The sequence below is a fragment of the Limanda limanda genome, chromosome 8 (genome assembly GCF_963576545.1).
Source record: "Limanda limanda chromosome 8, fLimLim1.1, whole genome shotgun sequence".
Taxonomy (NCBI): Eukaryota; Metazoa; Chordata; class Actinopteri; order Pleuronectiformes; family Pleuronectidae; genus Limanda; species Limanda limanda.
Window position 1 is genome coordinate 51,863 of NC_083643.1, and position 27,375 is coordinate 79,237.

Genomic DNA, 27,375 nt, shown 5'->3' on the forward strand with positions numbered 1-27,375 from the left:
TGTACTTCATAAATACTACAGAATACTAGATGTTAACAATTGTCTCACTTTAATCTTCAACATCTGTTTTAAAAGAGATTTGTTTGTTTGTTTTCATTTGATTTTTGAAATGTAACCAGAAACATTTAAAGACCCTTTTTTAATAAAACTGACAAGAACAAGTCTCTGCAGGTCATCACACGTTCACAGGCATTACCCATAATACACCGGGAACACACACACAAAACTCTCCCTTTGTTGTTGCAGGTGAGGTTTAATGGTGGGGGGAGGTGTGTGTGTGTGTGTGTGCGTGTGTGTGTGTGTGTGTGTGTGTGTGTGCGTGTGTGTGTGTTAGGAGTCCGACCCCCCACCTGAACATCTGTAGCTACAGTGTGTGTGTGTGTGTGTGTGTGTCTGTGTCCGGGGGGTTAGGAATGTCTTTGTCTGAAGATTCTTGGGGGAGGATGTGACGTGAGGACTCTGTCTTAACTTAAAACTTTTCACTTGTAACGTTTAACTTGTAACTTTCTGACGCACCAACAAGTTTCAATACACAATTTAAAGTACGTAGACAGTTAGATGGTTGCACAGATTATTTAACCACACAAACACTGATCATAATGAAACTAAAGGATCATGAACCAGTTGTTGTTTCTGTCTTTATCCAATATGTCGAAGATTTAGGACCCCCCCCCCCCCCCCATCAGCTGAGACAAAGTTAAAACTCAGAGAGACACACACACACAAACACACACACACACACACTTAAAGACAGTAAAGTCACTTTTACAGAAACAGGAAGTGAGGTTAGTTTTTTCCAAATAAAAGCCCCAAACTTGTGTTTCACAAATTGTATTGTATTTGTTTTGTTTGTTTGTCAAAAAGTTTTTAAAAAAACAACATGTTGTTGCATTTAAGTTGAATTTAATTAGATTATTTGAATATGTTCAAATATAAATGTGGATAAGAAAACAAAAGAATTAAATTTGATCATACTGTAGCTGTTTTTCAAAATTAAGCATTTCCCCTTTCATTGACACATTGCTTATATTAATCTTTTCCTTTAAATATCACTTTATTCTAAGTTTTATATTCTAAATGTGTCGATTTCCTCTTTTATACTAAAAAGGTTTTAGCTGTTCATGTCCCGAAGGTTTTATTTTGAAGGGTCGCCGGGGTATTGGGTCCTCAGGTGTGAAGGTCCGAGTCTCTGCGGGTTCAGTTCTCAGTCTCCGCGGGTTCGAGGTGCAGATCCCCGTTACTCTGTGCCGGTGCTTCTGGAGGTCTGGTTCTACAGGTCTGGTTCTACAGGACTGGTTCTACAGGACTGGTTCTACAGGTCTGGTTCTACAGGTCTGGTTCTGAAACGAACTGGTTTCTCGTCTCATCCAACATGACGCAGCTTCAGGTCGCGCTGCTTCTCGGTGAGTTTCTACTTTTCAATCGATCACATTTGATTTGTCTCATCGATGTGAACCAGGACCAGAATCCTCTGAGGATCCTCTCCCAGGACCAGAATCCTCTGAGGATCCTCTCCCAGGACACGAGCCCAAGAGATGCAGAACTGAACACATCAACACAACAGCATTATTTTATTCATTTTTTATTTAAATATTTCATCTTGAAACCTTATTTAACTTCATGAAAGTAAAGTTGTAGATTCTCTGGGGTAAGAAACGAGCTTTCTCTCAAACTCGTGACTGAGTTTGATGATCAGAAAATCAAATCAGGTTGTTTACAACCTTAATACTTAAAAAGTTTTACTGCGATATTTAATCACTTGGATGAGATGATTAAATCAGAGGAAATAATCAGATGATTTCATTTCTTGCTCTGATTGTTTAATCAGATTGGTGAATTCACTGTTTCATTCTGAGTCTTTAATTAAGGCCCGAGCAGCGACTGTTATGAAGAATCTTTCTAAATTCAAAGAAAATTTACATTTGCAAATAATGTGTGTGTTAAATGGTTCTTGAGCATGGGTGACCCAGTGTACTCCATAGCGCCCCCTGAAGTGCATTCCCTGCAGCTTTATTTTTTCCAAAATGCATGAATCACGTCGAGCATATGCATCAGGCCCAGACATAACAAGAGTCAGCCATTTTGGATTAAGTGGTAATTTTTAGCGATTCACACACACGTTAGGAATCTCTTTCCTCGATGATTAATTAGATCAAATATGATCTGTGTGATCTCAACACGTTGATGATGAAAGGTTTTACGATTACTGAGTCTTTGTCTCAGGCTGTTGAAACTTTATTATTCAATCAGCACCAAACTTCACATGTTTGATAAGAGCCACATGAACATGCCAAAAATCTGTAATAGTCATAGCGCCCCCTACTGGCAACAACAATGACCAAATGTACTCCTCCTAGCAGGTTGACCACACCCAGTTGGACCTTGGTCAGAAGAGCCTTTCGACGTGGTCGATGATAGATTATGGACCTCGAGCGTTTTTTGTTGAACCCTGTTTCCGTAACAATGCAAAGAAAGTTGATGTTTAGTTTTTACAATGGATCAGGTTTGTTCAAAAAGTCATAAAACAGCAAGTAACAACCAACAAGCAAACTCAATAAACAAGATAGTAATGGTTTTGATAATACAATGTGAACATATTGAGACGTCACCTGAGATGCGATCACGTTCTGGGAGGAGTCGACACAAGTCCATAAACCTTCTGAGGGAGGAATGCATTCTGAGATAGCGAAAAAATGGTCAAATGTTCACAAACCATAACAAGGTTTAATCTCTCTCTCTCTCTCTCTCTCTCTCTCTCTCTCTCTCTCTCTCTCTCTCTCTCTCTCTCTCTCTCTCTCTCTGTCTCTCTCTCTCTCTCTCTCTCTCTCTCTCTCTGTCTCTCTCTCTCTCTCTCTCTCTCTCTCTCTCTCTCTCTGTCTAAAGTGTCTCTGCTCTCAGTCCTACAGGTGTGCACCTGTGCTCAGGAGGGCGGGGCCTCAGTGGGCGGAGAACTGGATGATGTCATCCTCCCGGAGCTCGGTGACGTTTGCACTGAAGGCAGCTGTTACCCAGCAACAGGAGACCTTCTGATTGGCCGAGCTCACCAACTGTCTTCCACCTCTACTTGTGGTCTGAGGCGACCTGAACCGTTCTGCATCGTCAGCCACCTGCAGGTGAAACATGTGAACAACACAAACCACCTTTATCCTTCTTTGTACTGGATCATGTGTTTGTTCTCCTCTGATTTTGATTATACAACAGTTTGATCCTCGTTGGGAAACTTGAGGCTCTGCTGTCAGTCGAACGTATCCATTGGTCATATGCAGTTAACCACGCCCCTTTCATGTACACAGGCTCAGATCTTGAGGAAAACCTGAGTTAACTTAACGAGTTGATAACCAACTTGACTGTGATTGTTGGGTTAAGTTCAGCTGGATCAATAAATCCTGGGTCTGTTGGACTCAGTTTGAAGAACAGGCCCCTGCACAAGTTAGAGTTGATATTAAAGATTAAATACAGAAGCTAAAGGTATTTTTCAAAACTCAAAATCTGTGTCAGGGGATTTCAGTGTAAATGTTTACATTTATGTACGTTAATGTAAGTCCGTTTAAACAGTTTTTAGTGTGTGTGTGTGTGTTAGGTGTGTGTGTTTGTTTAAGTGTGTGTGTGTGTGCCTTCAGAACTTCCTGTATTTAAAAAAAAACCCTTATAAGGAAACACTTCCCTCTAACAGCAGACAGATGTTTGTCCAGATGTGACTGTGAAGAAAACCCACACTGAAGCTGGACCCACATGAAAGTTTACAGTTTCTGCAGAGCATGAAAACATCAATCAAGCTTTAATGCTTGATAACAACAGATCAACAAAGATTTATGTTAAAATAACTTGTTCATAGTTTCCACAAACATCCACAGACGTCCAGATATGTTCACTATCAATCTACCACATTCCATTTGTCTCTCAGATGTTCACAAGGATCAACTTCCTGTTCTTAACTCAACAAGAGTCGAATAGAAACTTAGTGATCAGTGAAGAAAGCTCAGTCCAAAGCGTGGATCCTCTCCCAGGACACACACATGCTGATGGAACTGAACACAACAACACATCAACACAACAACACATCAACACAACAACAGGATTCACTACATGAGAAGAACCAGTTTGTAACTTCATGGGAAATGTTGAGATGAAGAACACTAACATCCTCAAACATCCACTAATGTCCACAGCAGCAGAGGAATTTTAAGAATTCGCCTCGGTCCTTATCCCTTCACTGCCCCCCCCCCCACCCTGTCTCTCTGTCTGAGTGCATGCTGGGAGTGGAAGACGGTGAAAGTTGTGGTGCGTCCAAGTGTTTCTTCTTTTTTCATTCACCTTTGTTTGCTGGCAGGTTTGTTGTTGTGCAGGTTTAGCTGGGAGTCATGCCCCCTCGGAGTTTAGAGTGTGGGGGTGCAGCAGCTCACCCAGTGTGTCCCAGTGTGAACTGCTCTGTGGAAGAGTCCAGCTCAGTTTAGCCTCTAGAGTGTGTAACAGAGAAAGTCAACGTGGTTGTTGAGCGAGATGTGGAGATTCAGATGAGCTTTTTTACAGGTAATGCCGCTGGTTAGGTTGGCCAAAACATATTTGTCTGAAGTCCCACTTAATCATAATTATATTACTATCATAAGTAATGCAATGTTACAGTGATAACTTTCTAGACACAGCCAGTTAATGTCCTCAGTAAAGCAGCAGTGGCGGTGAATGACTCCGGCTGGTCGGTTGTGGCGGAGCCGATGAACAGAGTCAACAGGGAAACAGATGTTACACAATGTTTTAGGTGCAGGAAAGTGAGATGCTGATCGATTAGGATTCTTCCAGATATAACGTTAAGAAGAGGAAATCTGATGTCTTGTGTGTCAGTTTTATTTAAAAGCACAGAAAGCTTCTCCTTTAGTCAGATGAGAGTGAAGGTGTCTCTGGCCTCCTCTCAGACACGGGCTCATTAAAACAGTGGTTACTCTCTCACGGGCATTAAAGGTCCCACAGGAAAGAAATGTTAAGGTTTAATGTGTTCCCTTATTTTGAGCCCCTCTTAGATTCTGTCAGTCTTTTCTGAGAAGTCCAGGAGGAAATCCAAAGAGACTTACCGTCTCAAAGAGCTCTCAGGGTCTAAAAGCATTTAGGAGATAATTAATAGGTTAAGTAGAGTTTTCTATGTATTCCTACTTTGTTCCTTGGTTGTTGCTTTATGTATTTCCGTCTGTGTTATTGGGGACATAAGAATAGGCAGTTGACATTTGAATATAGCAAGGAAAGATGGGTGAAGGGCTTCTCTCTTCAAGCTGTGTTCTCTTAAAAAGTTAGATATTATAACACTAGAACAGATAATGAGGCGGACGGGAGTTTTATTCCTCAATCTGTTGAAACTGAAGAAGTCATTAGGGGTGGATTGTTGGAGCTGCATATGAAAATGTAAAAAAGGTGTTATTCAAAGTGTATACTCAAGTTGTGGGAGTGAAAAGCTTTTTTAGATGTTTTAAATTAAGTAATTAAAAAGTGTGACAGCGAAGAATATTTATTCATTGGTGGGGATTTTAATTGAGGACAGGTACCAGGCCGAACCTCACGCTGCCTCATGGAGGCTCAGGAGTGTGTGTCCATAACAAGACAATACACTGGTACACTTGTTAGAGATAACTTACTGCCCATGGCCAGACCTTAACATTACGATTGTCAAACATAATTTTAATGTTTTTAAAAGTTATTCTATCAGCCTGTGAGCTTTTCTGATGACTCACTTGTTGAAGCTTCTGATTGAAAATTCATAGAAGTGCTCACTGGCATTTTAATACGACTGTTTGGAGATAAAAATTCTAAAGAAGGTTTTATTCATTTTTGTATAAAATATCAAAGCAGGAAATCAGATTTTGAATCATTAGTGGTGCATATTGGAAAAGTCGAAATTAGTCAACTTCTGCAACAGTATCTTCAGAATGTCACCAAAACCTTATTGAGCTCCGTTAAAACTCTGGAGTGTGTTTAAAATTATCAGCATATGCAGATGACTTATCCTCGTAAATAATACAGCTGGATATCGACATGTTGTCCCTCTCTCTCTCTCTGTCTCTCTCTCTGTCTCTCTCTCTGTCTCTCTCTCTGACTCATCAGGAAGAGAAGAAGTGTTTTGCCTGCGACTCAACGGCGCTCTATGACGAGCTGGCTGATCAGACACACAGCCATCGTGTCGGGAATGTCGTGACTACGTTTGCTCCGAACAGACTGAAGACGTGGTGGCAGTCTGAAAACGGTGAGTAACACAAGTAAGAGGTGAAGAAATAGAGAATTTCTTCACCTCTTACTTGTGAAGATTAACCCGAGTGATCTGGTAAACAGAACAACCAAAACAAACCAAAGCTGTTTTCAGACATGAGCTCCAGAGTTTGTGTTTCACAGCAGCAGGTTTTCTGCACGGGGGGGGGGGGGGGGGGGGGGGTTGGTTCTTAATCTGTGAGGCTGGTGCCTCCTGGAGGTTGGATGACTCACTACAGTTATCGAGCTTTGTTCATAAAACAAGGAGGTGGTCAAATCAGGAATCAGATCATCTCGAAGTTATTAATTTTTTTCAGCTGCTGCTCGTGAACCTTCACACCATCAATCTGTTTCTCTTTTGAGGACAAGGGGAAGCTACAGCCAATCACTGACCTTCATTCATTCATCATGTCCAGTTTGATCTGACATTTCACTTCCTTTTTCGGTTTCTTTAAAGTAACCGCGTCTCAGACATTTGGAGGTTTTACTTCACTCTTTGATCACAGTGACATCTAGTGGGCAATATAGGAGCAACGGCCGAACACGTGAGCCTGTTGTATCTGAGTCGGTTCCGATCATCAGTAACGTTTTGTGGTTCTGTCGCAGGTCAGGAGAACGTCACCATTCAGCTGGATCTGGAGGCAGAGTTTCACTTCACTCACCTCATCATGACCTTCAAGGTTAGTTTCTACACACAGCTGGGGATTCTGGGTAACTGTGCACTGAGATAGCTTCAATATAAAAGAGATTTTAAAGAATGTGTTGGTCAGTATATATATAAAAACACCAAAGTGGAAGATGACATCATCTTCTTAACCAAGGTTTAGTCTGAAGAGGTGTGTCTTCAGTCTGGAGGAAGATGTGTAGACTTCCTGTCCTGATGTCCATGTGGAGCTGGTTCCACAGGACAGGAAACAGTCCCTCACTGGGAGGGAGCAGCTGGTTGTAGTGAACAAGCTGGGCTGTGAGGTTGGACCAGGTCCTGGATGTAGACTGGACCCGATCCGGTCACAGGACAGTACCAAGTTCTAGTGTTTTGAGAAGGATACAGGCAGCCACTGGGAACCAGTGAAGGGAGCGGAGGAGTGTGAGTGAACTCAGGTTAAAGACCTGCTGGTTTCTGGATGAGCTGCAAGGCTATTCGAACTAGCTGCAGCTCAGATGCATGTATTACAAACAAAGTATGTGGATGTCATGAGTGATGCATAAACAAGACATTTTATTACTTATGAAATTTCATGTATGTAAATGTTCAGTTTTGTTTTTTTGTCCGTAGACCTTTCGTCCTGCTGCCATGGTGATTGAGCGATCAGCGGACTTTGGGAAGTCGTGGAACGTTTATCGTTACTTCGCATACGACTGCGAAACATCTTTTTCCTCCATTTCCCGGGGTCCAATGCAGAAGGTTGATGATGTCATGTGTGACTCGCGTTACTCCGACATTGAGCCATCCACTGAGGGAGAGGTAGCTCAGTACTCTATTACGCTTAACACAGTGCTATCAGTATGAAGATCAATATTGATCATTATTTTTTGTAATTATTATTTAGGTTATTTTCAGAGTTCTGGATCCGGCGTTCAGGATCGACGACCCTTACAGCGCTAAAATCCAGAGTATGTTTCCTGTCACCAGACAATAAGTGATCAATAACTGCCAGGTTTATTGATCAGATATCCATCTGTTATGAATCAGTTATTGATCTTATAGATGACATGTTTACCATTTATTGATGATTGTTTTCAGACATGTTAAAGATCACTAACCTGCGAGTGAAGTTCACCAAACTTCACACACTTGGAGACAATTTACTGGACTCTCGTATGGAGATCAAAGAGAAGTATTACTACGCCATCTACGACATGGTTGTCCGAGGAAACTGCTTCTGCTATGGACACGCCTCTGAGTGCGCCCCCATCCACGGGGATGGACAGACCCGGGAAGACATGGTGAGTCCTGTGGAGGTCATCGGGGGTTCGGGGTTTGTCTCGAGGCAGGATCAACAGGCTGGAGGTTTTTAGTTGTTAAACCGCAGGACGGTAATAAGACGTTAACGAGACATTTAATGAGATGCTAACAACACATGAATGAAAGGCGAACCAGATGTTAGTGATTACATGATAATAATCTCCTGTTTTTCATTGTCTGTGTCATTTCCTGTCTGCAGGTTCATGGTCACTGCAGGTGTAACCACAACACTAAAGGTCTGAACTGTGAACTGTGTCAGGATTTCTACCACGATCTTCCCTGGAGACCAGCAGAGGGCCGTAACACAAACGCCTGCAAGAGTGAGTCTCTACTGGTCTCTACTGGTGTCTACCAGTTTCTCAAAGTCTCTGCTGGTTTTTGCTGGACTCTACTGATCTGTTCTAGTCTACTGGTTTCGTCTGGTCTCTGCTGATTTGGTTGACTAGTTCGAACATTGTTTGTCAAATGGTGCATTTCCTTTAACAACTTGTTCGCCCCTGAAACAGTCAAGAAATACGATGAAGATTTAAATGTAGATTTATTTGTTAACGCCTTCGGTCCAAAACAGCTGCTTGTAACTTTTTGGTTTTTCAGTGATCACGACATATCAGCATCAATCTGACTCAATCTCTTCTTCTTCTTCTTCTTCTTCTGTGGTGTATGTAGAGTGTAACTGTAACCAGCACTCTGACTCATGCCACTTCGACATGGCCGTGTTCGTGGCTTCGGGAAATGTCAGCGGGGGGGTCTGTGACGACTGTGAGCACAACACAGCTGGACACAACTGTGAGCAGTGCAAACCGTTCTACTACCAACATCCAGAGAGAGATGTGAGGGACCCCAACATCTGCCAGCGTGAGTCTGAAACCTGGAGTCCCTAACTGAGTCCTGAACCCTTGACCTCTGACTCTGAGGCCCTGACTAGTGTGACAGATTTTTTAATGATAATTTTTGCAAATACAGAAATCTTCTTTTCAAGAAAATAAAAAAACTGAGAGTATGTCCGAATTAGAATTCTAAATTAAACGTCAACACAACTCTATTTGTCCTGTGTGTGTCTGTAGCCTGTAGCTGTGACCCTGTGGGTTCTCTGAACGGAGGATCATGTGACCAGATGACCGATGTGAGAACCGGTCTCATCGCCGGTCAGTGTCGCTGTAAAGTCCACGTGGAGGGCGAGCGCTGCGAGCGCTGCAAACAGGCGCACTACGGACTGAGTGACACAGCTGACGGATGTTCAGGTATGAAGTGTTGACAACACCGGACACAGCCTCACAAAACACACACAAACACACAATGTTGTTATTATTATCACTGTGTATTACCAGTAGTATTGGTGCTCTTTTGACGGTTTGCACTTCTTGTTGCAGCATGTACCTGTAGCCCTGTAGGAACACTTCCAGGAGGAAACCCCTGTGACAGTGAAACAGGAAGTTGTTTCTGTAAACGTCTGGTGATTGGCCGAGACTGTGACCAGTGTGTGGTGAGTTATCATGTCACACAGGGTCAGGGTCTAATAAAACATGTCAAAGTCAGTGAGTGCGATCAGATGAGAATCTTCAAGTTGAACTCAATATTCTTGTGTTTAATATGTTGGAATATTCATATTAAATTACACACAGGAGGTAAAATGTTGAATATATCAGTTTATCACAGAAACCTGAACTGAGGAGAGACGGTGAAATCTAAAACGTACATCTGCTAATCTCTAACCCTAATTGTGTGTGTGTGTGTGTGTGTGTGTGTGTGTGTGTGTGTGTGTGTGTGTGTGTGTGTGTGTGTGTGTGTGTGTGTGTGTGTGTGTGTGTGTGTGTGTGTGTGTGTGTGTGTGTGTGTGTGTGTGTGTGTGTGTGTGTGTGTGTCAGTCGGAGCACTGGGGCCTCAGTAATGATATGGACGGCTGCAGACCATGTGACTGTGACCTCGGAGGAGCCATCAACAACCAGTGAGTTTGTGTTCAAATAACAATTAATGGTGAGAATGATTGTGAGCACACATGACCTCCACCATTATTGATTGATAGTAGTGGATGTGATGTGGTGCTGATGGTAGTGACGTGGTTGATGGTGATGTGGTTGATGGTGATGTGGTGATGTGGTTGATGGTGATGTGGTTGATGGTGATGTGGTGGATGGTGATGTGGTGATGTGCTTGATGGTGATGTGGTTGATGGTGATGGTGATGTGGTTGATGGTGATGTGGTGATGTGGTGATGTGGTGATGTGGTTGATGGTGATGTGGTGATGTGCTTGATGGTGATGTGGTTATGGTGATGTGGTGATGTGGTTGATGGTGATGTGGTGATGTGGTGATGTGGTTGATGGTGATGTGGTGATGTGGTTGATGGTGATGTGGTTGATGGTGATGTGGTTGATGGTGATGTGGTTGATGGTGATGTGGTTGATGGTGATGGTGATGTGGTGATGGTGGTGTGGTGATGTGGTGATGTGGTTGATGGTGATGTGGTTGATGGTGATGTGGTTGATGGTGATGTGGTTGATGGTGATGTGGTTGATGGTGATGTGGTGATGTGGTTGATGGTGGTGTGGTTGATGGTGGTGTGGTGATGGTGATGTGGTTGATGGTGATGTGATGTGGTGATGGTGGTGTGGTGATGTGGTGATGTGGTTGATGGTGATGTGGTTGATGGTGATGTGGTTGATGGTGATGTGGTTGATGGTGATGTGGTTGATGGTGATGTGGTTGATGGTGATGTGGTTGATGGTGATGGTGATGTGGTGATGGTGGTGTGGTGATGTGGTGATGTGGTTGATGGTGATGTGGTTGATGGTGATGTGGTTGATGGTGATGTGGTTGATGGTGATGTGGTTGATGGTGATGTGGTTGATGGTGATGTGGTGATGTGGTTGATGGTGGTGTGGTTGATGGTGGTGTGGTTGATGGTGGTGTGGTGATGGTGATGTGGTGATGTGGTGATGGTGATGTGGTTGATGGTGGTGTGGTTGATGGTGGTGTGGTGATGGTGATGCGGTGATGTGGTGATGTGGTGATGTGGTGATGTGGTGATGTGGTTGATGGTGATGTGGTTGATGGTGATGTGGTGATGTGGTTGATGGTGGTGTGGTGATGGTGATGTGGTGATGTGGTGATGGTGGTGTGGTGATGGTGATGTGGTGATGTGGTGATGTGGTTGATGGTGATGTGGTGATGTGGTGATGTGGTTGATGGTGATGTGGTGATGTGGTTTATTGTGATGTGGTGATGTGGTGATGTGGTTGATGGTGATGTGGTTGATGGTGATGTGGTTGATGGTGATGTGGTGATGTGGTTGATGGTGATGTGGTGATGTGGTTGATGGTGATGTGGTGATGTGGTTGATGGTGATGTGGTGATGTGGTTGATGGTGGTGTGGTGATGGTGATGTGGTTGATGGTGGTGTGGTTGATGGTGATGTGGTTGATGGTGATGTGGTTGATGTGGTTGATGGTGATGTGGTGATGTGGTTGATGGTGATGTGGTGATGTGATTGATGGTGATGTGGTGATGTGGTTGATGGTGATGTGGTGATGTGGTGATATGGTTGATGGTGATGTGGTGATGTGGTTGATGGTGGTGTGGTTGATGGTGATGTGGTGATGTGGTTGATGGTGGTGTGGTGATGTGGTGATGTGGTGATGATAGTACTGAAGTTTAAATCGACATGTTCTACTTCCTGTGTTGTTGAAGGTGTGATCAGGCCACTGGTCAGTGCGTCTGCAGAGATCACATGTTTGGCCGGCGCTGCGATCAGGTGGAGTCTGGATTTTACTTCATCGCTCTGGATCACTACACCTTCGAGGCTGAAGATGCTAATCTTGGACCCGTGAGTCACTTTTTTATCTTTGGACCTTTTGTTCAGCTCAAAGTTTTTTCTCACAACGGTCGGGTGGTGAACTTTGATGAAGCACTTTTTAACTTGCTCATGCCTTTCCAGGATTACCAACCCTAACTTTAATGTCAGAAACCTAAAGTCCTGCTGCTCTTTGTGGAAGATCTTTGTCCAGAAAATGCTTTATTTCAGAACTTTTCAAAATAATTCCTTTGCTGCCATCTGCTATATTTCCACTATGCATTATCCAATTTAACGATGTATTCTTCATAATTTTGCCATTGACACTGTCTTCTATTCCGTCGGTTCGACTACAAATCAAACAGATCTTATCTCTCTGATGTCGTAGGAGTCTGATTTTCACCTCTAGTGCATTCCCTTTTTAATTTATAGATTTTTCTGAACTCCAAAAGGTCAACACATGGATTTGACATGAAGTTCCTTAAACATAAATGTTTGTGTATCTATTTTGTGACTATAAAGTATTTTCCTTTTCCTGATTTGTTTTCCATTAATACAACACAGTGAAACACAACATGTGAGACGGTCAAAGTTAATTCCATGTTCAATCTTGTCTCTTTAGGGCGTGATGGTGGTGCCGAGGCCCCGCCCCCAGGACCGCAGTCCCACCTGGACGGGCATGGGCCTGGTCAATGTCCCAGAGGGGGCCTTCCTGGAGTTCTCAGTGGACAACATCCCTCACTCCATGGAGTATGACATCATCATCCGCTATGAACCGCAGGTAAGGTCGGCATGGTGTAGCCCCCCCCCTCCAGTGGAAATGACAGTGGAAGCGTCTGCTGACGGTCGACATTATGGTTTCACATATTCAGATTTGATGTCCCATAAATCTCCAGTAAATGGATCAGATGAGAAACAAACTGACACGTGACAAATCTTATGGCAGGTTTAATCACCATCGATAGATTTAACCGGGTTTACCACAGTTTGGACATTTTATATAAGTGGCCTTGTGTTGTATCTATGTGTTAAACATATATTTGTATATATTTTGGATGATACATTTGTTTGTTAATGGTTTAGTGTTTTAGTGGTGGGATGTTTGTAATTATACTTAATTATATTTTATTAAATTTGATTTGATTTCATGTTCCGTTTAAGAACTGTGTGGGGCAACACTAAATTTTCCTAACTTATAGATACTATCATCTACACTTCACCACAATTTTATTGTGAAGCTCCTCATAGAATTCCTTGGAGTTCCTGGTTTATATATAGTATCATTTGTTTTTTGCTCTGGAGATCGAATGAGATGGCGAACCTTGTCTTTTAATGCTGTTTGTACCAGACTGGTGTTAATTCGGAAAGAATAGTGCATAATCGGTTATTGAGTGTAGATCGGTAGTTAAATGAAAGTGATGTGAATAATAGAAGTAAATAAAATGATGTATTTCTTGGTTCTGCAGCTGCCCGACCAATGGGAGGAGGTTCTGATGACGGTGATGAGGCCTGGGCCAATCACAGCAGACAGCCGCTGTATTAATACTGTACCTGATGAGGACAACCAGATGATTTCACTTCATCCGGGCTCACGGTAACCGTCCAAACTAAAGTCCCAAGAACAAAGTGACACAGAGCAGCTGTGATTCTCCTGATTGAATATGAAAAAGATTAACGCTGACTTGACTCATGAGAGAGGATCTGAAATTGTTATCTTTCCTGATCTTATATAAACTTACAGCGGTTTACTCTGTGTCCTCAGGTATGTGGTTCTTCCCAGACCAGTTTGTTTTGAGTCTCATCTGAACTACACCGTGCGCCTCAGTCTGCCTCTGTACTCAGCCGTCAGTGACGTCCAGTCTCCGTACACTCTCATCGACTCGGTGAGCAAACTGTACAAATTTAATGTCTTTTTATGTAGACATATATATTGTTTGTATATTGTTACACAGACAAAACAGTCTTTCTTGATAATGTATTTAATGTAATGATAAATGGATCAGATAACTCCCTGATATTTCTTGATCTAACTCATCGTGACCTAATTCCAGTTATATCTGAATTCAGCTTTTCACAGCAAAATGAGAGACATCTAATTTCCTGATCTGACAAGAGTTGTTAGCATCAGTTTAAATTAACTCCATTACTGTGAGAGTTTACTCCCAAGAACAGACCTCAGAATATAATATATATAGTATAAATAAGTATATATTTGTATAGGAATTTAGAATATGCAGTTTAGATTTCATCAGTTAGTGTCCTCAGTGACTTTCATATGAACAATCACGGAGGTTTGAATACAAACTTTGTGGTTTTCTTCCCCCTCAGATCGTGTTGATGCCGCACTGTAAAAACCTGGAGATCTTCACAGCCTCAGAGGGAGGAGACTCTAGTGGCAGCAGCGGCTGGGATGTCTTCCAGCGTTATCGTTGTTTAGAGAACAGCCAGAGCGTTGTCAAGACACCAATGACAGATATCTGCAGAAACTTCATCTTCAGCATCTCCGCCATGTTGCACCAGGGAGCCAAAGGTATTACAGTCGTCCTTAAATCACACGAGTCCGCCTTCATAATCCCACACTGTCTGAATAAAGTTTAGTGGAGAGACACACTGAGACACACAGAGACGCACTGAGACACACTGAGACACACTGAGACGCACAGAGACACACTGAGACGCACTGAGACGCACAGAGACACACAGAGACACACAGAGACACACTGAGACACACAGAGACGCACTGAGACACACTGAGACGCACAGAGACACACTGAGACGCACAGAGACACACTGAGACACACTGAGACGCACAGAGACACACAGAGACACACAGAGACACACTGAGACGCACAGAGACACACTGAGACACACAGAGACACACAGAGACACACAGAGACACACTGAGACGCACAGAGACACACTGAGACGCACAGAGACACACAGAGACACACAGAGACACACTGAGACGCACAGAGACGCACAGAGACACACAGAGACACACAGAGACACACTGAGACACACACTGAGACACACAGAGACGCACAGAGACACACAGAGACACACAGAGACACACAGAGACACACAGAGACACACTGAGACGCACAGAGACGCACTGAGACGCACAGAGACGCACTGAGACGCACAGAGACGCACAGAGACGCACAGAGACACACAGAGACACACAGAGACACACTGAGACGCACAGAGACGCACAGAGACACACAGAGACGCACAGAGACGCACAGAGACGCACAGAGACGCACAGAGACGCACAGAGACACACTGAGACGCACTGAGACACACAGAGACGCACAGAGACACACTGAGACGCACAGAGACGCACTGAGACGCACAGAGACGCACAGAGACGCACAGAGACGCACTGAGACGCACTGAGACGCACAGAGACGCACTGAGACGCACTGAGACGCACAGAGACGCACAGAGACGCACAGAGACGCACAGAGACGCACTGAGACGCACAGAGACGCACAGAGACGCACAGAGACGCACTGAGACGCACAGAGACGCACAGAGACGCACTGAGACGCACTGAGACGCACAGAGACGCACAGAGACACACTGAGACAGACAGAGACGCACAGAGACGCACAGAGACGCACTGAGACGCACAGAGACGCACAGAGACGCACAGAGACGCACAGAGACGCACAGAGACGCACAGAGACGCACAGAGACACACTGAGACACACAGAGACACACAGAGACACAGAGAGACACACACTGAGACACACAGAGACACACTGAGACGCACAGAGACGCACAGAGACGCACTGAGACGCACTGAGACGCACAGAGACGCACAGAGACGCACAGAGACACACAGAGACACACAGAGACACACACTGAGACACACACTGAGACACACACTGAGACACAGAGAGACACACACTGAGACACACACTGAGACACACACTGAGACACACACTCTTCTTCTTTTCTTCTTCTTCTTCTTCAATCACTCGTCAGCTTCCTGTCTACGAGACTCGACTGGTTTCTTCCTCTTCACATTCCTCAGATGTTCTTAAAATGTCCCAGCTCATGAATCTAACCCGTTTTCCCAGAATGCCAGTGTGACCTTCAGGGCTCCCTCAGCACCGTGTGTGTTCCCACTGGGGGGCAATGTCAGTGTCGCCCCCATGTGGTCGGAAGAAACTGTGACACGTGTGCTCCGGCCACATTCCAGTTCGGACCCAACGGCTGCAGAGGTAAGACTGACCCCATCCATACTGATATGTACATATGAAGAAATATAGATAAATATACTCCTCATAGAACGTACTGTAGATGTATATTTACTTCATGTCGAAAGTATAGTAAATATATATACATATGTATGCTATAACGTTAAATATTTGATCATGTTTCACAACAATTTAAACAAAGTTTGGTAATCATTTTATTCGATATGTTTTAATAAAATCTCGGAGATTTTTCTGCAGCACCTAATGAGTTTTTTGTTTTATTATTTCTGCAGAATGTGCATGTGACCCTCAAGGTTCACAAGATGCATTTTGTGATGCGCTCAGCGGACAGTGTGTGTGTGCTGCCGGTGCGTACGGTCGTCAGTGTGACCGCTGCCTGCCGGGTCACTGGGGGTTTCCCTCCTGTCGCACCTGCCCGTGCAACGGCCACGCCGACGCCTGCGACCCCGACACCGGATCCTGCATCAGCTGCAGGGACCACAGCACCGGACACAGCTGCGACAGGTACGTGGTAACAACTCTACACATGTGATGGGAATTCATCGTGAGATTTGAAATAATGAAATTCTCAGACTGGATTTGCCTCTGAGTCTTTTTAATAGTAAGCTCTGCAGAGTTAACACAACAAGCACAGTGCTCAAAATGTAACTCGCCCCAAGTTCACAAAAGCCAGAAACTTTTACAAAGAGGCGCTTCATAAAACGTAATATGAAAAAAAGACACGAAATCCTCATCTGTGTCCATCTGCCGTGTCCGTCCCCTACAGACAACGCCCTGGTTGTCATGGTCACAGCAGTGAGACACCTGGCCGGGGGAATATTCCCTCACACACACTGAATGAAAACAGAAAATGTTGACATGCATTGAGGCAGATGTCTTTGTTGTCCTCCTCACTTCCTCTCATGTCTCAAGGTGTTTGGACGGTTTCTATGGCGACCCCATGCTGGGGTCAGGGGACCACTGTCGTCCCTGCATGTGTCCCGACGGCCCCGGCAGCCGGAGGCAGTTTGCAGGAAGCTGTTACCGTAGTGACGACTCACAGCAGGCCATCTGTGTCTGCAGCGCTGGATACAGAGGTAACATTAAATCTCCAGAACCGGTTCGGACCAGAAACTGAATAAATAAAGGACATGACAGAAGGTTTAAGTTGAGCATGAAGTTTTCTGAGGTTCAGTTTGATGAAACACAGCAGGAATGTGATATCACTTCTTTTTTTTTTCAGCTGAGTTCAGAACACGTTCGTCTGTTTCAACTTTAAACTTAAGCAGAGAAAATATTCAGCTGAGACAGGAAGTTATATTTATTTATATAAATACAGTCCATTCACTTATCGACTGAATATAAAGCTGGTTAAAAACAAAGTCCCTATTATAAATAGGAAGAGGAAATAACCCCCCCCTCCCTCTGTAGAAGTTCCTGTAGAAACATGATGTGGGTTCATTCTAAAGTTATAAAAACACGAGTTCAAAACAATATGAATATAACATTCCAAAATGAATCCCTGTATCCTTCTCTCTGAACCGTAGGTCAGTTTACGAAATGGAAATAGTTGAAAACAGTTTTTATTTTTAAGCCTGTTTCTGAATCATTTGCTTCAGTTTGTCTGGATTTTAACTTATGAACTTTTTTATACGAACACATCTGAAGGTGAAACACGTCACTGATGAAAACGGATTTTTAAACTGAACTTTTACTTTCACAAGGCTTGTCCTCTGTCTCTTCCTCCTCAGGTGCTCGCTGTGATGAGTGCTCATCTGGTTACTATGGAAACCCTGGTGAGGTGGGGGGTCAGTGTCAACCGTGTCAGTGCAACAACAACATCGACATGTTGGAACCAGGATCTTGCGACGCTCAGACCGGCGAGTGTCTGCGCTGCCTGTACCACAGCGAGGGCGTGGCCTGCCAGAGCTGCAAGCTGGGTTACTACGGCAACGCACTGCTGCAGGACTGCAGAAGTGAGTACACTGGGTCGACTGGGGTAGCATCAACAACCATCCTCTTTGATCTGAGGAACCAATGACCACATCTTTGATCAAACCAAACCTGGATAATTGAGAAATCATATTGACATGTTAAATTGTGGATTTAGGATTTACCATAATCTGATTTACCAGATTCAGATTGAAACCGGATCTTGATAAATCTTCAGTCACAACTCTGCAATAAACTAGAATGAAATCTTCACGCGATCTGGACTGAAACTTTCTCTTAAATCTCTATGAAATCTTGATTGAAACTCTGATTTTTTTTAATCTGAGAAATTCTTGATGAAACTTGGATTGAAATATTGAGACATTTAGATTGAAACTCAGATTTAAATCTTGAATGAAACTCGTGAAGGCTTGAATTGAATGTCAGTCCTGATCCTTTTGTTTCCAGAGTGTGTTTGCAACACGCTCGGCAGCGACGGCTCCAGCTGTGCGTCCGGTGACTGTCGCTGTGACGGCAGCAGCGGTCAGTGTCACTGTCTCTCCAACGTGATTGGTCAACACTGCGACCGCTGTGCCCCGGACACCTGGAACATGGCGAGCGGCGGCGGCTGTCAGCTCTGCGACTGTGAATCCAAACACTCGTACGGGACGTCCTGCAACGAGGTGAGGCGCAGAAACACCAATATTATTTATACCATTATAATAACAATAAGAAGTTTGAATTATCATTTGAACTATCCGCAGACTCACACAATCAATGAACAGATTAAAGCTAAAACAGACGCTTGTGATACACTTCAGTGTGTGTTTGTGTTTGACTACACATCAGAAATCGCTCTCTCCAGATCATCTTCTATAAACATGTGTTTAAGTCACATTGTCTGTCATTGATTATTTTTTCTTTATCAAAAATGCAGATATGTAAAAGGTCATGTGATGTTTTACAGAATCGAATCGGTTCAGCTACAGAAACATTTTCTCTAACAGTGTGTAACGTTTGTTGTGTTCTCAGATCAGTGGTCAGTGCTCCTGTCGCCCCGGCTTCGGAGGAAGAACCTGCAGCGAGTGTCGAGAGCTGTTCTGGGGAGATCCAGAGGTCAAATGTCACGGTACGTTCACAGAGGTCAAAGGTCATTAACAGGTTTAATACTGAGACACGTTTTTCAATTCGGAGGAAAAACTTGGAACCGGATGAGAGTCCAGATCAGGTCAGAGTCCAGGACTGTATTGCCTTTTTGTCTGGTTAGTTCTTCTTTTCTTTGGCTGAAAGAAGTCTGAACTGTTTTTAATAGAAACCAGATGTAACACACACACACAGACAAACACACACAGACAAACACACACAGACAAACACACACAGACGAACACACACACACACCAGATGTTTTTTGTTAAACAGGAAGTGGCACTGTTTGTCTCAGAAAATGTTTTGTGTGTGTGTGTGTGTGTGTGTGTGTGTGTGTGTGTGTGTGTGTGTGTGTGTGTGTGTGTGTGTGTGTGTGTGTCTGTGTGTATGTCTGTGTGTGTGTCTGTGTGTGTGTGTGTGTGTGTGTGTCTGTGTGTGTGTGTGTTAGTTTTAAAGTTATTGATCTGGATTCTCGTTCCCAGGATGTGACTGCGACCCTCGTGGCGTCTCTGAACATCAGTGTAACAAGGTCAGTGGTCACTGCGTGTGTGTGGAGGGCGTGTCCGGACCACGCTGTGACACGTGCGCACGTGGATTCTCAGGAGTTTTCCCCGACTGCCTCCGCTGCCACCGTTGCTTTGCAGAATGGGACAATGTCATCGGTCAGGTGACCAATCAGACGCACCGCCTTGTTAACAAGGTCAACGCCCTCAAAGCAAGTGGAGTGAGCGGACCGTACAGGAAGTCCATCGACAACATGGAGAGGAGCGCCGCGGACATCTGGGTCCTCCTGAACCAGAACCCAGCTTCACAACCGCTCAGTGAGATCCAGCAGCTGCTCCAACAGGCCAGGTGAGATGATGGTTCATCTGAGATGAGAGCAGTGCAGGTTAAAGTAAAGGCTGACCTCTGACCTCTGTTTGACCCTCAGTGACCTGATGGGGGCCCTGAGCCAGATGTTGAGCCACACAGAACAGACTCTGGTCGAGGCCGAGGAACGGGACTCGGCTGCAGAATCTAAACTGGAGTCTGTGACATCAGACGCTCAGAAACTGGAGCGCACGGTTCAGGAGCTGCTGGACCAGGTGGAGTTCATCAAGAACTCTGACATCAGAGGTAAGAAGGCGGGGTCAGAGCACAGAGTTCAAAAGAGTGAGGTGAGGGGGCGGAGCTTAAAAACAAAAACTAAGGGCCTCATCACCATATGAGAAACGTTCACATTAAACAAACACACGTGACACACAATCCCAGTGTCCCCCTGGTGGACTGAAAGGGAAAGTGCAAGTGTGTGAGTCCAGGAAACACTTGTGGAGTCTCAGGGGAAAAAAGAGTTTCAGCCAAATCCAAAACAAAGTAAATAGTGAAGGATTCAAACGTAAATAAATCATACACCTTGTAATATTTACCCTTCTATTTAGGGCCTCTTTTAATAATTTAAATATATAATTATTATACATTTTATAGATTGATCACAGTTTCTTTACTCTCTGAATTTAATCATCCTGCAGTTAAATAAAAATACATTCAGGAGATAAAACATGTTTCTTCACATTGAAGTGAAGAGATTATCTTTATGCCTGAAATCTGACCACTGTTTTATTTCTGTCACATTATTTTATTTGTGATGATAGTAAGTAATTAATGATAATTAGTCAAATCTCTGCTGGGCCTCTTCTTCCCTCACAAGCTCCTCAGTGTCGGAAGTTTCACGTCCTGGGTCATTAAATATTCAGGAGGTTTTTCATTCACTATTTATGGTTGATTGTGGGCGTGTCGAGGGCGGGGCATGTCTCAAGCTTAATGTTTTCTGTGACGATCACTCAGCTGATTTCTTTTTCCTGTCTGTTGCCAGGGGCGACAGCGAGCATCACTAAGTACTTCCTGATGTCTGAGGCAGCTGAAGCTCGAGCCAACTCCTCCACCATCGATGCTGGAAGCTCTGTGGAAACCTCAGCCGCTCTACGGCAACTCACAGAGGACAAACTGAACCAAACCAGGGAGGAGTTCCTGAGGAGGCACACGGAGCACGCTCAGAAACTGGACGACCTGGCCGGAGAGCTGCAGACTCTGGACCTATCAGAGATCAGCCAGAAGGTGTGAGATGAGAAGCTGAAGCTCAGAGCTCCGGACTCCAAGAAAAACCAGACAATTAGAAACAGAATCCTTAGATTCAAATGAAGAATTCAAAACACATTTAATATTTTAATCATTGACACAATTGCTGACTCAGTCCATCTTCTAAAGAATTCTTCTATTTAAATAATAAAATGACTTTAGTTGATCAACTACTTTACTGACGACTATGAATTTAAGCTCAAGTTTAACAGATCTATTATTTTAACTGTACATCCTTTGAGGCCTGCGGGGGGGGGGGGCTAGCAGGAGCCAAGTTAACAGATTATTACTTTTATTATTAATATTAAGTGAAATTAATGAAGAAATGATCTGATCCGACTCCATCGATTCAGAACCAAACACACGAGTGTGAATGAGAACCAGTTCATCTTCACCTGCTTCAACTCAACTGGGAACTGGCTCAACACTGTTTCTGCAGATGTGCTCAGATTCAGATTTCACATTCACGTTTAATTATGTAAAGGTTTGGTTGTTTGTTTGATTTAAACAAAAAAAGAAAAAAGTTTTATATAAACATCCTATATTTGTTAAAAACTAAAAAAGAGCAAAGGCTAAGACGCCCGATGTTCTGAATCACTTCATCCTGTGTTTGCTCAGAGGCAAAGAGACACATCTCATTATGGTGTGGTAGGTTTTAGTTTGAGTTTATCTAATTTTTCAATAACTCAATATACAATTAAACAACTAAATTGGTCTATACTCTCTTGCTCCTATAGACATGTGGCAGTCCATTAGCGGAACAGGATTTGTGCAGCAGCTGTGGAGGCGAAGGATGTGACGGCGTGGTTATGGCGGCCAACAGAGCGTGGAGGAAGACTCAAGAGTCAGAACAGGAAATTATCAGTGCCATCGGGGAAGTGGAGAAACTGTCTAAGATGGTGAGTGTGACTGGTTCTGGTCTGTTGCTCAGGTGAACTGTGGATCTTCTCACCTCTGGTTAATCGACAGGTGTCAGAGGTCAAGCTGAAGGCCGATGAAGCCAAACTGAGCGCTCAGGACGTCCTGATGAAGACAAACAGAACCAAACAGAAAGTGGACCAGAGCAACGATGAGCTGAGGAGTCTCATCCGACAGATCAGAGACTTCTTAACACGTATGTCACACACTTCCTGTTTTACACTTATGACACACACTTCCTGTTTTACACTTATGTCACACACTTCCTGTTTTACACTTATGACACACACTTCCTGTTTTACACTTATGTCACACACTTCCTGTTTATCACTTATGTCTCACACTTCCTGTTTATCACTTATGACACACACTTCCTGTTAAACACTTGTCACACACTTCCTGTTTAACACTTATGTCTCACACTTCCTGTTTATCACTTATGACACACACTTCCTGTTTATCACTTATGTCTCACACTTCCTGTTTATCACTTATGTCACATACTTCCTGTTTAACACTTATGTCACACACTTCCTGTTTAACACGTATGTCACACACTTCCTGTTTAACACTTGTGTCACACACTTCCTGTTTTACACTTATGTCACACACTTCCTGTTTAACACTTATGTCACACACTTCCTGTTTTACACTTATGACACACACTTCCTGTTTAACACTTATGTCACACACTTCCTGTTTAACACTTATGTCACACACTTCCTGTTTATCACTTATGTCTCACACTTCCTGTTTAACACTTATGACACACACTTCCTGTTTAACACTTATGTCACACACTTCCTGTTTAACACTTATGTCACACACTTCCTGTTTATCACTTATGTCTCACACTTCCTGTTTAACACTTATGACACACACTTCCTGTTTAACACTTATGTCACACACTTCCTGTTTAACACTTATGACACACACTTCCTGTTTAACACTTATGTCACACACTTCCTGTTTATCACTTATGTCACACACTTCCTGTTTTACACTTATGTCACACACTTCCTGTTTAACACTTATGACACACACTTCCTGTTTAACACTTATGTCACACACTTCCTGTTTATCACTTATATCACACACTTCCTGTTAAACACTTGTCACACACTTCCTGTTTAACACTTATGTCACACACTTCCTGTTTAACACTTATGTCACACACTTCCTGTTTTACACTTATGACACACACTTCCTGTTTAACACTTATGTCACACACTTCCTGTTTAACACTTATGACACACACTTCCTGTTTAACACTTATGTCACACACTTCCTGTTTAACACTTGTCACACACTTCCTGTTTAACACTTGTGTCACACACTTCCTGTTAAACACGTATGTCACACACTTCCTGTTTAACACGTATGACACACACTTCCTGTTTAACACTTATGACACACACTTCCTGTTTAACACTTGTGTCACACACTTCCTGTTTAACACTTATGTCACACACTTCCTGTTAAACACTTATGTCACACACTTCCTGTTTTACACTTATGACACACACTTCCTGTTTAACACTTATGTCACACACTTCCTGTTTAACACTTGTGTCACACACTTCCTGTTTAACACTTATGTCACACACTTCCTGTTAAACACTTGTCACACACTTCCTGTTTAACACTTGTGTCACACACTTCCTGTTAAACACGTATGTCACACACTTCCTGTTTAACACGTATGACACACACTTCCTGTTTAACACGTATGACACACACTTCCTTACTTTGTCCAACAAACAAAACAAAAACTTAGAATTTGTACATATTATTACTTGTTTGATTGCAGCTCTGTTATCAATCACTGTTATGGAAGTTACGTTGTGAGGTTTGTTAACATTAAAATATTAATATTACAATATGTTTGATGTAATATTAGTAAACAAAGAGATTCAAGCAAAGACAGACTTTATTTGATCTTCTCTCACAGCTCAGCCTCGATGTGAAGGTCCTGGTTTCTTGAGCTCTTCTGGTTTTTGATGTTTTAGGATGTTAGTCAGAGCCGAGGAACTTCTCAACATCTCAGAAACACACAGTTGCTTAAAGCTGCAGTTGGATCTAAAAACCATTAAACATGTTAGTGGCTCATCAGAGAGAAGTGCTGTATCTTTAATCAATCAAAGACACATTTCTATCTCCTCGGTCAGGATGTTGTTTCTGATTGACGGATGTAAAGAAATATGGTTTGATCAGAAACTCGCTGCCAGATGATCAGAGAGGTGAGAAGCCAACCAGCCGTTTGCTTGTGTTTCAGAGGACGCCGCAGACCTAGAGAGCATCGAGCTGGTGGCTAACGAGGTTCTAGCAATGCAGATGCCGACTACACCGGCACAGCTGCAAAACCTCACAGAAGAGATCCGACAGAAGGTGGGAGAACTGGGACATGTGGAGACCATACTGCAGCAGAGTACTGACAACATCCAGAGAGCGGAGAACCTGCTGGAACAGGCCCGTCACGCCAGGTAAGTCCTGCATGTTCCTCCAGATCTGTGTTTGAAATCCAGATGGACAAATGAGATCCAGTCTGCTTCAGCATCGTCCTCGGTCTGTGACTCGATGTGTTGTGTAAGAAGATCCTCACCTCTCTAACACATGACTTCTTGTGTTGCTCAGCGAGGAGGCAGCTGAGGTGAAGGACTCTGCAGAGAAAATGCAGAAAGCTCTGGAAGAAGCTCGGAGAGCTCAGAGCGCCGCGAGCAGCGCCATCCAGCAGGCGGCCGCCGACATCCACAACACCAACAGCCTGCTGTCCACGGTGCGGAGCCCAGCTGCATGGTGTCAATGCTTCCAAAAGAAATGTTACCAATAGGTTGAAACTTGGTGTATTGATATTTAAAATGACTGATATATTCATATTTTGATATAATTTATTTATATAATTTTCCGGTAGTAAAAAATAACATGTCTCTGCAGAGGAAACATGTTTATATGATATATGAGTCAGATTAGCAGTTTGTTGCTAAGTCCCTCCCACTGAATCCTCTGACCACATCTCATGCTAATGCTAACACAAAGGCTCAGATCAGCACAATACATGTTTATTACATAATTATATGTGCTTACTATGTGGGACTGCATCATTCTGTCTGTTCATCATTGAATCATGGAAATGTTCAATGTTTGACCTCACATCAGAAACATGAAGTCAATTGGTGTCTGTGTTGGATTCAGGTGCAGTCAGAGACGACAGAAGCAGAACTGAAGCTGAACAGCGCCACCAAGAGGCTGCAGAGGCTTGAGCAGGACGTAACATCACTAATACACAAAGCTTTGAACGTCACTATGAGCTCTGAACGGACCAATCAGGATGCAGAGAGCATCAGAAAGATAGCAGAGGAGGTGAAGAAAGTAAGTCCACTGGTTAGATCGTTTAGAGAAGGACACTCTCACATCTCCAGATTATTTTCAATTTCTTTTGTTTACTTTGTTTCTATTGAAAAATTCTCTTGGCGCCTGAAGTTAATCAATGTCCCTGAACCTGTGTGTGTTTAGGACCTGGAGTCCGACCTGAAGGATAAGTACGCCACAGTGGGGCAGCTGATCGATCACAAGGCGGGGGGTGTGGCTGATGCCAAGAAGAGGGCGGTGTCACTGCAGCAGGAAGCCAAACAGCTGTTGTTGCAGGCCAGCGACAAGCTGCAGCTGCTGAAAGGTGACATCACTCTGACATCACTGTGACATCACACCTCAGCTCTCACAGGCACTCATTCACTAACAAGTGCTCAGAGATGATCTTAATCTCTCCGTCAAATGTTTGGTTCCAGATGTTCTGCCTGAGCGTAACACAGCAGGTTGAGTTTCAGTGATTGCTTCACGCTGCAGGGATAGCCTTACCCTGACCCCAACTCTGACCCTGACCCTAACCCTAACCCCAACCCAACCCTGACCCTGACCCTAACTCCTACAGAGGGGCAGTGTTTGAAGTCGGTTTGAACTGTTTTTCAGATCTGGAGAAGTCGTACAACGAAAACCAACAAACTCTGGAGGTGAAGGCTGAGCTGCTGGTGGACCTGGAAGCTGCTGTTAAAGAGCTGCTTCAAGAGATCAGCCACAAGGTCACCATCTACAGTACCTGTCTGTTCTAGGGTCAAAGGTCAAGTTGAGATTCCATCTGAGCTGAATTAGAGTAATATGATAACTATTTGAAACCAGCTTGAGATGTGGATCACAGCAACCAAACATTTCAGTGAGAAGAAATAACAAACATTTAGCCGTTTTCTTATTAAATTCAATAGAATAAATAAATTAGGAAGATAAATTGAATTTAATTTGAATTTCAGGTCATTTCCAAAATCATCAACTGGCAAAAGCTGCTAAAATTCATCAAACTGAATAAATGTTGTGGTTTGTTCAATTTCCTTGTGGATGTAATAAAGTGGATTTAACCAAATGCCCTTCATTTAACTCATTTTGTGTCACATTTTTGAAATTGTTTATGATTCAATGTTTCCACCATTGAATTTTCTTTACTGAATGTTTTGGTTCCTTTAAATGTGGCTTCTGTTTCCAGCAAGGGGGGGGGGGGGGGGGGGTTGTTAACGACCTGACTGTTAAACATAACGACTCTAATCCCAGGTTTGGACCCACAGAGGTTAAATACCTGAGACCTCCCATTAGTCCTTTGCAATTGATAGTATAAAATGTGGAAAGGAGGAGGGTCCTGATGGCCAACCTATAGGTATTTACAAAAAAAACAAATTACAATCTTTTCAAGACATTTAAACCTTCCACCATCCTTGAGGGAAGCCTTGATAACAATGATACCAAAACCAGGGCAACCAATAGGCAACAGGTGTGAAGACGTTACACCAGTTAGTCTTCTTAATTCAGAGTCCGGCCGAAGAGGTTGGACAGGCTGATTAAAAAGAACCAAAACGGGTTTATTAAGATAATGGTTTCATAATGTCAGGAGGATGCTGAACATCTGACTCATCCAGAAGGAGGCGCTGGACCAGGCTCTCCATCTGAGATGTGGATAAAGCCTTTGATCTATGAGAGGGTCAATGGGCCCTACGGATGTGGGGGAACTTTTGTAAATGGATAAAATTGTTGCT

General features: G+C 43.5%; 1 protein-coding gene across 1 annotated transcript; it reads left to right on the forward strand.

The window, feature by feature from the left end:
- The first annotated feature begins 1,230 nt into the window (after positions 1–1,230).
- On the forward strand, positions 1,231–26,837 carry lamb1a (laminin, beta 1a). Its single transcript, XM_061077399.1, has 33 exons — positions 1,231–1,403; positions 2,899–3,113; positions 6,088–6,226; positions 6,835–6,908; positions 7,505–7,693; positions 7,779–7,842; positions 7,973–8,175; positions 8,394–8,514; positions 8,861–9,049; positions 9,259–9,435; positions 9,565–9,677; positions 10,060–10,139; positions 11,882–12,017; positions 12,607–12,765; positions 13,451–13,578; positions 13,747–13,867; positions 14,313–14,514; positions 16,070–16,213; positions 16,483–16,714; positions 17,123–17,286; positions 17,941–18,165; positions 18,590–18,804; positions 19,154–19,250; positions 19,750–20,119; positions 20,199–20,383; positions 21,120–21,361; positions 22,120–22,281; positions 22,352–22,496; positions 24,576–24,783; positions 24,935–25,076; positions 25,493–25,669; positions 25,814–25,973; positions 26,267–26,837. Exons 1-33 carry the CDS (start codon positions 1,373–1,375, stop codon positions 26,404–26,406), a joined length of 5,349 nt encoding a protein of 1,782 aa, XP_060933382.1. The 5' UTR covers positions 1,231–1,372; the 3' UTR covers positions 26,407–26,837.
- Positions 26,838–27,375: the final 538 nt, after the last annotated feature.